General features: G+C 32.9%; 1 protein-coding gene across 3 annotated transcripts in view; it reads right to left on the bottom strand.

The window, feature by feature from the left end:
• Positions 1–235: 235 nt before the first annotated feature.
• LOC140437682 (E3 ubiquitin-protein ligase TRIM33-like) overlaps positions 236–11,425 on the bottom strand; it is a 60,114-nt gene continuing 48,924 nt past the window's right edge. For 2 of the 3 annotated variants that reach the window (XM_072527338.1, XM_072527339.1), the window contains exons 11-15: positions 11,206–11,425; positions 10,400–10,617; positions 8,772–8,955; positions 6,127–6,279; positions 237–2,429 (exon numbers count right to left, since the gene is read on the bottom strand). The exon at positions 11,206–11,425 is cut by the window's right edge and continues 64 nt beyond it. In XM_072527338.1, the coding sequence (XP_072383439.1) occupies positions 2,277–2,429; positions 6,127–6,279; positions 8,772–8,955; positions 10,400–10,617; positions 11,206–11,425 (928 nt within the window). In that variant the 3' untranslated portion in view covers positions 237–2,276. Of the gene's footprint in view, positions 2,430–6,126; positions 6,280–8,771; positions 8,956–10,399; positions 10,618–11,205 lie in introns of all 3 variants that reach the window. The other variant, XM_072527340.1, reaches the window with a different exon arrangement.

The following is an 11,425-nucleotide window of genomic DNA, read 5'->3' as shown; positions in this document are numbered from 1 at the left end:
TTTTTCGGATATTTTTAGTTTTATAATACTTTTATAGAAACTGTAATAATATATTGTGATAGTGCATAATAATGGTTTCTTGTTCTCAACGTAGTTGCAGTAGCAGAAGCAATGTTAATCAAAAATCTTCAAGAATAACGTTCTACAGGTTAGTATACAGATATGTAAACAAAGTAATGGCCCGTACTTCAGAGAATAAATTAATAGTATTTGACTGTATTAATTTATCTTTATGTATAATATATCGTTTTTTTAGTGTTTACTGCGGGATAAATAAATCATAGTTTATTAAAAATGTATTGCACTTTTTAAGATTATGATTAAATCTTCTGAATAACTAGTCATATTTTTATAGTAGTTTTAATATTATTGAGTCCGGCCATGATCCCACTGCCATATTGGTATCATCGTTAGCCACGCCTACCTACGCCGTTTTTAATACACACGTTAATATGCTCATAGCTTCTCCATAGATTTTAACTCGATGCTTAACATCTAACTTGCAGGTAAAATGAGATCACAGTTATATTCTGCTTCGCAATGTTTGGTTGTGTCCCCTCAGTCGTCTTACAACAAATACTTTTTTGACTTTTTTATTACCACGGAATTCAATTTTTTAACTCCTGTTTATTCTTTCATGCTGTCTAAGTAAACACCCTTGTTATATTATTATTGACAGGTGGCACTGACAATGAAAACTTATCTTGAAAGGGTTGCCTGAAAATGGTAGAGATATAGCGGATTTTTCATTTTTATGTTATTTTTAATATTGACATTTTCATGCTATAATCGGTCAAATCCTTTTCTTTTAAGCCTATAATTACGCCCTATATATCTTCATGTGGTAGATGAGTCCAATCTGTAATATGTCTGCTAATGACAGTTTGATAAATGTATGTCAAAAAGTTGACATGTTTTGAAACATAAAATCCACACAGTGGCTTTGGAAAATGATATTTTATTTACTGGATAATCTCATCATTTAAATGCACATATAAAAAATGTAAACACATTAGTCACAATATAAATGTTATTAAAAATTTTAATGTTCATAATATGCTTATTAATTTTAAACAGGCCTATGCCTCTGTCTAGAAAAGCCATCTTATAATGATACAATCCAACCATGATTTTCTATGCCTTCTGTTATTAATTCAGAAGATCAGGGTTTGATATAAGGACAACAATGTCATTCAGAGCATTTTCTTTGGAAATATGCTAGATGGCTGAATTATAGTAACGAGCGAGGCAGGTAAGGTTGAACTGTCAAAATCATTTATTAACTGTCAATCAATAGCCGCTTTTCATCAGCTGCCATGTTTTTCGTACAGAAAAATTTGACAATGACGTATAATATATATTATATGTCATACGTACTGGTTTATAAAAAAATATTGATTACATAAATATTTTTTAATAAAGAAATAACATTGGTTCTAAAGAAATGAAGGGTTTAGAAAATTTATAAAATAATATATATTGTCTTAAATGATTTAGAGCGTGTATCACTCTACATAATCCAAGGACAAGGTTATGGTCAAATACCGATTATGATAAAATTCAAATTCAAAATTCAATCAGAAGCTCGATATTCATTCAGTAATGTATCTGCAAAATGTTAGTTACTGCTAGGTGTTAATTAATGTTTTCTTCTATTCAAATAGAAGATATTTTTGTATTTTTTTTTTAAATATAAGAATCTCAAGGTTTTTTGAGTTTTCAGTAGATGAACAGTGTATAAAATATTTTTAATAACGCTATAAAAGAGTTCATTTTTCGATAGTCATTAAAACAAATTAATTTGACACAAATCTATCAAAAGCCATCAGCTGAATTACTAAAGATCAAGGACTGGTATATTTCGTGTCTTCATTCTTAGTCTGTAACCATAAAATCAAAAACTTACATATAATAACTTGTATATTTACGAAGATATGCACTATTGAATGTCAACTACTGCATATATAAATATCAATAATAATGAATACGAGATATATATTTTGTCATTATTCTAATAAGTCCGAACTAACATTAAATAACATCATTAAAACATGACATAACAACATACTAATAAAATAATACATACAATAAATAAACCTAAGATTTTTTTTTATAAAAAACAAAATTATTTGTTTAGCCCTTAGAATCATTTGTATACAGAACAACGACGCAGATAAATAAAATTGATATAGTAAATTGCATGATTGGAAAATTCGTGGTTTAATTATTTGTTATAGGGAGAAATACACAGTATTATTCGCCCCATGAACAATTTGTCAGTCTGTTATTATCCTCCGAAATTTCTTGTTAGGGGGTTGAATTTCGTCATCGTCGAACATCTCGTACGCGTATTCGGGAAGGAACTTCTCCAACTGTTCATCAAAAAACTTTTCTAGTGTCTTGGCGTCAGTGTATATTTGCGAATCCACCTAAACAATAAAATTAAAAGAACATTAGTTAGGTTAAGAGAAAGTAACAATAAAAATACAAATATATTAATCAAATAATAAATTCAATCTTTTAAAAACCTAGTTTTTATCAATCTTTCAAAAAGTAACTTTAATAGTAGTAATACTTTTCACTAGTAAATATTTTTGAGTGTAATTTATTTATGTAGCATATTTATGACTCCATACATGAATATACAATAAAAGCACATATTATAAAGGTATTACCATTACAAACAAGCAATTAATTTAATTATATTCAATATGTTCAAAAAAAGCAGAGAAACAGCTGGGCTCCATCATGAGAAAACTCCTCATACTCGACAGGGAAAATGATTAAATGAAGAAGAAATTATGACAAATTAGTATACGTACATAAATGAACTATTTAATTACGTCAGACCAGAAGAACAACGGACATTAGGTGAAAACAAGGGACCAGAAATACTAAAGGAAGAAGTAATGCATGCTATAAAGTTGGCAAAGAACAGGGAAGCTGTTGGCCCTGATAATATTCCGGCAGATATGTTAAAACTAATTAACGAAGAATATTAACATTAAAATATTGGTTAAGCTTTTCAATCATGTGTATTCAATTGATGAAATCCCGGAGGACTGGTTGAGGTCTGAATTCATAACTTTACCAAAAAAAACAATGACCGAAACACTACACCGACTATAGACTTAGTCAGCGACATTTAAGCCAGATGCATGGTGCTGACAACAGAAGTCTAATCGAGAAGCTAAAAGCCGATATTGTGATGGGGCAACCTATCGATGCAACAGTTACGAGATATAGCTTTAACAATAAGTTCACAATTAAGATACCAGGCAGGGAAGACTGGAATAAATGTGTACCCATACAAGCTGTTGCTAGCTGGTACACGGAAGGCTCAAAAACATCGAAAGGTGTGGAAGCCGGGGACCAATCAATAGATACATTTCCCGGTAAGTCTATCTAAGGATGTGACAGTTTTCCAGGAGGAAATAACGGCAATCCATCACTGCGTGGAATAAATAGAAAGGCAGGAAAGAACGTTCCGTTCAGTTGCCATCTTCACAGATAGTCAGGCAGCGCTTAAGACACTCAATTCTGTAGAGGTCAATTCTAAGCTAGTATGGGATTGTGTGTGTGCCCTAAATAAACTAGAAGACCGTCGCAAGGTTACGGTAGCCTGGGTACCGGAGTACGAGGGTCATAAGGGCAATGAAAAAGCAGACGAAATGGCCAAACAAGGCTCATCAATGCCATTCATTGGACCAGAACCCTTCTGCGGCGTTGCAAAGTCAGTAACAAGAACGGCTACAAGGAAGTGGGTAGCTCACAAATCTTTGGAATGGTGGAGGAATTCACCAGAACAAAGACAGGCGAAACAGTTCATTACAGAACATTCGCCAAAATTTACAGCAGACCTAATAAGCAAAGACAGGAAAATAGTCAAAGCCATAGTAGGTCTTCTAAAAGGGCACTGTAAGCTGAATAGGTACTTGAAGCTGATGGGATTATCAGATAATATACAACCAAGTACCAAGTTGGAAATTCATTTCAATTATTAAATCATTACAAGGCATGTCTTCCATTCATGTTAAATAATTTAAATATCACAAATCCTGTACAAGAGTAGAACATCTTTTGTATCTTCAAGTGTCATTTTCCTTCCGGAAGTTCGCAATCAATGACATTCTAACTTTCGAACAACTGCTCTAAAAGATTGTTTTGAAACTACAACCATACCACACTCTTTCGAGTTCAGACTAGATATTCCTCTTTCCCAGTGTCACAGTACTGATTGTAACTCCGATTGTTGTACCACATACGTGATTTAAAATCCATTTAGGAAAGTTTTAAAACGTTTCTACTAATATTTTAATGACTGCACATTCATGTTCCATTTTAATATTTTAATTGTAGGCAATTTTTACACACTTTTTCTTAAATTATAGCACACTCAAACATCAAATGCTACAGAAAATTTTAAAAAATGAATCACACAGCAATTTAATATTTACCTTTGCTTTGGGAGAGTCTTTAGGCATCTGTGAGGCATATTAATGGAGAAAAACCATAAATATATTTTAATACAATTCTCACAAAATCAAAAATTCGACGTTTTCGATTTTTGATTAAGTCATTCACACAAAAAGCAAGTTTTTTTTCTTACAAGTTTTATGATAAATACTTTATAAATTTAGAAATATTGTAAGAACCAAAAGTAATATTTTAAAGGTAATAAATCTGAATAGCTTGATATTTTGTCCAATTATTTCTTAAATATAGTAAATGTAAATATTTATTATGTTAAAAGTGAAAAACGGTGTATTTTAAAGACATTATGCAAAATCTAATAGATCGCAGAAGTTAAAAAAATTAAATGAGCCATAATAACCACTACCAGAACCGTATCTGAAAAGAAAATTCGACAATATTTGGGACAGAAGATCAAAAAAATAACTGGGAGATTTTTAAGCTCATTTGAATTTATATTATAGGGACTAAAGGTAGACAAATACATTAGGATGTAAATTTCATTAAGTTGTAACGTATCAAAAAGTTTTCACGGACGAAAGATTTCATACGGAAGATCAAAAAAATACTTGGAAGATTTTTATGCTCATTTTAATTTATACTATAGTAACTAATGATAGACAAAAATATTGGGATGAACATTTCACCATGTTGTAACGTGTGAAAAAGCTTCCAAAAAGTTTCCCTCTATTTTTTTCCTCTTTATTTTGATAATTTTGTGAGACATCCCGCATATTAATTTATTTCTCCGCGGTATTTGCTCGTAATATTTTTTATGACCACCCTATACAAATTTATTTGTACATACATTAGGTATTTATTTTGAAATATTTCAAATAATCCCTTTTTAAGATGTCGCAAGGAGCACTACTACTTTTAGCAATTTTTAAAATCCGTAAACTAATTTTCGAAACCAAATTCGGATTTTTGCTTTAATCTGTGCCTTCTAAGAATTGCAAGGCAAAACAGACGTTGATAAAGATGTTAATAGAGACATGGGGAATCTAAAAATTGCATTCCACGACATGTCTCCTCAACTAAGCAAAAATCTTTAGCGAATTTGGTTTCTAGTACTCGTACAGAATATATCGGAATAAAAGGAAAAGACAGTTAAGATTTGATTTCACGTACAGTGCGTCTGTTTATCCGCTTATACGTATTTCACCCTAATAGGGATCATCAGAGACGATATTCACAGTCGCTCTGAAAGTGAAAATAAATCTTTTCTGTCTTAGGAAGCAAATAGGTATAAGCGGATACATAGACGCACTGTACGTGAAATCAAATATTAACTGTCTTTTGCTTTTAATTCAATTTTTGTTAGACATAATATCCAGAAACAAACAATTCCAGATGATGGTCTATAAACCCCAAATACAATATACCATTACAAATGTGTCAAACAACCTAAAATCATGAACATGTAACAATTGTAGATGATTTTGTTCAAATTTGGCACAAGACAAAAAATTATAAAAAAAATGCATATTAACCGTGAGATCATAATGTTAAAAATTGTGTGATAGTATTTTTGGTAATAATTTGATGACACATAATGGTTAAAATGTCAAAATCACTGTTAATTATTTCTAAATTTTAAAAATTGTGTTTTATAGTATTAGTAAACCATAACAAAACAACACCAATACTCACCGGATTATATAAATAAGCATTTTTAAACATTAGTCGGACATCTCGTACTAATTCTTCCATATTTCTATAGTGTATATCTGCACTCCAGTTTAATTTTTGCCGTATTGTATCCAATGCGATGGGCCTTTTAATAACTGAGTGATATTCTTCATTCTAAAATTCATAACATTCGTAAGAATTTTGTTGTGCAATTAACAACATTTGTAAGGTTGAAGAACATGTTGTTAAAAAGGTGTGTTTCTCGCTACTTATCGTATAGTTGTAGAAGGAAAAAAAATAAAACAGTTCATACAAGATTTATTAAAAAAAATAGCTTGTAAGTAATTTGCAAAGATATATTTCTAGATTGATTTTCACAGATAAAAGATTAACCGTGTTTAGGTGTACTTTGATATTTTGTACTACCACAAGAAATAATCAAAGAATCTGCATTACATTTTGTATGAAAAATAAAATTCAATGTTACGACAAACTTGAAAATTTTGACATTTGGTGAGTTTACATAAAAAAAATTATATAATAATTGGTATGAGTTCTTCACAGAAGGCCGAGAAAATATTAACGTAACGTAATGCCCGTCCGGGATGCCCCAACCCGTCAACAACCAATAAAAACGTTAAAGAAGTGAAGAATGATGTCATGACAAAAATTTTGGATCATCATTAGAGAAGGCTTGATGTTTCAGCACGAAATGTGTTCTGAAACTGTTATATGTTGACCAAAAATAACCATCTGATAAGAATCGTTCAGCAGCCATTAAATAAAGTTAACAACGATCCAGATTTGCCCAAAAGGAATAAATGTGGCTAAATTTCAATAAATAGTTATGCTCTAAATAAGTAAACACATGAGCTTGGCTTCTATGGGAAAGCTCTAGATTCCTCCACCCCAGTAAAGTATCTAGGAGTGATCCTGGATTCTAAACTGTCGTGGAAAGAACACCTGGACTCCAGGGTAAAGAAGACCTCTGAATCCTACTGGTTATCAGAAGGGTTTCGGAGCGAGATGGTGTCTGCTGCCGAACATCCTTCATGGAATATTTCTGTCCACGGTGAGGCCTGTATAGAAACACTCTCTGGTGCCTTCCGGTTAGACTGATTATGATCAAAGACCAGTTGGATCATCTCCAGCGGTTTGCGTACTATACAGACTTAGTTAAGTCAGGATCTTTGGGCTAGTCTGGGCAGAACCATCTCTATCTAATCTACCAGTCATGACTTAAATCTAGTCAGGCTCTCAGTTTCTATGCATCAGTCTTTTAGGCTGAAATCTTCAGGTGCACGGACCTTAGTCTGTGTTCAGGAGCGAGTTAATAAAAATTGCCTTGACAGGATTATCTCTATCTGCTTTAGAAGTCAGACAGCTCTAAGGGCCTTGAAACCACTCAGAATTCGCACCAGCTTCGGAAGCTAGTTCTGGAGTTGGGTTTCTCAGCAGTTGTCGTTAGAACAATAAAGTCAACATCTTATTCACAAGACCCAAACATGTGATTGGAGTTTCCTTCGGTACTGACCGGGGTAGATTCAAGGACCTTCTCCTTGGTTCCAGAACACTTGGGCTAGTGGTGCAGGTACAAGAATGGCTAGGCCCCATGTAGCACTGACTTCTAAGAGTCTCACAGCTCTTCTACTCCTACTTAAACTGTACTTTGGCGGTTGGTATGCTCACTACTGTAGACAACTACATCTACCCTTCACAATTAAATAAACACACATGTTGATCGACCATATATAGCATTGCAAAAGACACGGTTATTTTGATAAACGGTTATATTAACAGTTAATTAATTATTGTATTTGTTACGAGTTGACATGTAGTTTATTCGTATCAGTAGACTTAACGTAGTAATCTTAACCTAGCCAGTCCGATTATCATTACATACCTTTAATAAGTGAATATAATACCATGTGAAACTATTGCAACTTATTATCAAATCAGTTGCAAAACTAAGAACCCCAGCACATAGCAGGTTTCCAAGACTGGGTCTTCGACAGAAGACCCAGTCTTGGAAACCTGCTATGGATCATCCGGATGATAGTGGACCTGCCCAAGTGGTCAAGTATCTGAAGGGCTCAATAATGAGTCCTACTCCTAGCCCACTATCAGAAAAAATTTAAACCAAAAAAGGAAAAGTTCGCAGAAGAAATGGCTAATTCAAATAGGCAATCATTATATCAAAAGGAAGAAAATCAATATCGATTATTTTCTGTAATTTCCAGTCTTTGTCAAACCACATCTAGGAAAAATAATAAGAAAGGAACATAGTATATTTGGTAAACCTTTACATCATATACATATCAAGCAAAATTCATACTGTGAATGCGGACATCTAGAGGACTTAAATCACATATTTCTACAATGCCCTAGAAATAAAAATAACATGTGGGATTCTACAAAATCCCTAATAATGCCTTTAATACATAAGTATTAAAAATTATTAATCGAGTAAAAAATAATCTTTTAATAATTAATAATATCAACTAGAACTACTAACATCAACGACTATGGACTTGAAACAATAAAGATTAAAATAAGTACAGTTGCAGATAAGTTTGTTGATTGTTGTCTGAGAAGATAAATATTCTTATCTTTCGCAATTTTCTTCAATAAATCTTAAAAATAAAAAAAATAACATTTTTACTTACGTCTGGTCCAATAACTTCTCTGAATGGTAAACTTGGATCATATTGACAGTAAAGTTCTAAAACCAATCTTTCAGCAATTTTACGTTCTTTCAAACTCAGTTCACCCTCCTTCTTTTCTGAAAGGATACTTTCTGGTATATCAGAAAAGTTCATACATAGGAGACATTGCCACGTGTCATTTTCTCTGAAAAACAAAAATTTACATTAATACATAATAGCGCAACGACAGACCTCATTACTGATGAAAACATGCTCTTGTGAAGTTAGCCATACTGTTATCACAACAATTTTAAAGTACACTTATGTACAGGGTGTCCCAAATTTTTATGTTTTGCAGGGTACACCGAAAACTAGAGGTGATAAGAAAAAAAGTACTTAAGATGTCATGACTTTTCTTTTCGTTAAAGTAACGCTTGTCCAATAATTAAATCATCAACAGTTCCCAACATTCGCGAGATACAGGGCGATTATTGAAAAATGTCGAAAATAACAGGGTTATATATCTCCTTTATTAGGAAAAATTTTAAAAAACTTTAATGAAACTTTTCAAACGTGTTTCATTGAAACGTGTCAAAATATATAGGGTGTCCCATATAAAAAAACATAAGTTGGTATCATATTTCTGTAGTGAGACCCCCTAAAAAAATTTTTGTACGCCACTGAACCCTTCTAGAGTATATCTATCAAAAGTTCTAATAAAGTTTTTAAAATCGTTTCCTAATAAAGAAGATACATAACACTGTCGTTTTCGAAATTTTTCAATAATTGCTCTATATCTCGCTAATGTTGTGAGATATTGATGATTTAATTGGACAATAGTTACTTTAACGAAAAAAGAAGTGATGACATCTTAACTACTTTTTTTGTCTCCTCTATTTTCGGTATACCCTGCAGAACACACCAATTTGGAACACCCTGTACATAGAAACTTCATAATTTCGAATTTGATTGTTATTTTGTAGAAATTATAAGTCAAATGAAAATAAATCTTACAAATTGTAACATAGTTCTTCCTATTATAGAGACTTTTTTCATTGTCGTATTTCTTTCTAATACGTTTAGCACACAGCAACAACAAAAATTGTGTGTCTGTGATTATTTCTCAGAGCAAAACAACAGATTGCACCTTCCACATATATTGAAAATGTTTATTTATGTACGGATATTTTATTGAGTGGTATTCAGAACACGCCCAGCCCCTAACCAATTAAATATTCCAATCAATAACTATAACATCCAGCCTTAGACAAGAAAAGAGAGAGAACTGGTAACACTTATCTAAAAGTGAAGTCAATTTCGATGTGACCGCCATGTTTTGGTACCTGTACGTTGTCCATTACTACTTCTCGCAGTGTTACCAGGACTATTGATTTTTCAGTAGATCTACTGATTTCAACTTCAATTTACATAAAATATGACCTGGCAAACTTTCTGGTGCTGGTTTAGGCTTCAGTCAATTCCATACGATTACGCTTCCCCTCTCTTTCTTTGTCTAAGCATCCAGCCAGGTAATCTGGAATGTCGTTCAGAACTGTATTTAATTTTATGAAAATATTCGGTGTTTTGGTATTTTATGTTCTAGCGACATTTTTTATAATTATAGCAATAAAATATAATATAATACTTACTCAACGCTTAGATTTGGAATATGGCAGTATTGATGAAATACTTTAGGACATTTGTCACAGCACACTAATTCTCCTCCATCCATACATACGGCGCACCAGTCTTCGTTTGGATCATCTTTACTCGTTTCAGATAATTCAGATTTAATTTTGGGTCCTACACTCCCCACACTCCCTACTCCTGAGTCCCCCGTCGAACTGTCCACATGCGGAGACCCACCCTAAAAGAATATGGTTTAAAATTTTTGTACCAATAGTTATAGCATGATTATAAATGTATGTAGTGTTTATTATAGGCCGTGAAACGTATTATAGATCAGCAGTGGTCTTAACCTCATATTGCTAACTTGTGGACGGCCCTAGCTCAGCGGCTGAGATACTGGCATTCTCAGAGTGCATGAGTTTGATTCTCGGCACCAACATTTCATTTTCATTTCTAAAAATGATATAAGTCGTTCACCGTGCTTCGGATGGCACGTAAAGTCATCGGAACCTCTGTGCATCAAGACTAGCTACTTAAAACAGGGTTAAAGATTCAATTGGCACCAGAATCTGTCGCTAACTAATGATCTTCCTCGAGTAGCAGTGCTATTTCTATTGTTCGTGTCCCTCTCCGGATCTATCGGTTGTCCTGAATCGGTTCTGGATTGTTCGACGGTCTGTCCAATTCACATCCTGTTCTAGATATAAATTCTCTCCTTTGCGATTAAAATTCAAGATGTTTGATATATTTACATTTATCTTTATACACAAAAACATTTCGTATGACTATAAACATTTATAATTATTGTTATAAAGATTGTTAATACCTTTTGCCTGCCCTCTGCAAGAACTTGAACACCATTAGAATCTAATTTAGCAATCGTAGCCATTAAGTCTTTTACTGAGTCTTCACAAAACTTATCGAGATTCCTCTCCGTATCCGACTTTCCCTGGACGTGGTTAGGACTCGGTGTTTTTGGAATTGTCGAAGTAACTGCACCTTGAAGATTTTTGTTCGGATCGTTTGGGGTCTGTTGTCCCAATCGT

The sequence above is a fragment of the Diabrotica undecimpunctata genome, chromosome 3, assembly GCF_040954645.1.
Source record: "Diabrotica undecimpunctata isolate CICGRU chromosome 3, icDiaUnde3, whole genome shotgun sequence".
In the NCBI taxonomy this organism is placed as follows: Eukaryota; Metazoa; Arthropoda; class Insecta; order Coleoptera; family Chrysomelidae; genus Diabrotica; species Diabrotica undecimpunctata.
This window is presented reverse-complemented; position numbering and strand designations above follow the sequence as displayed.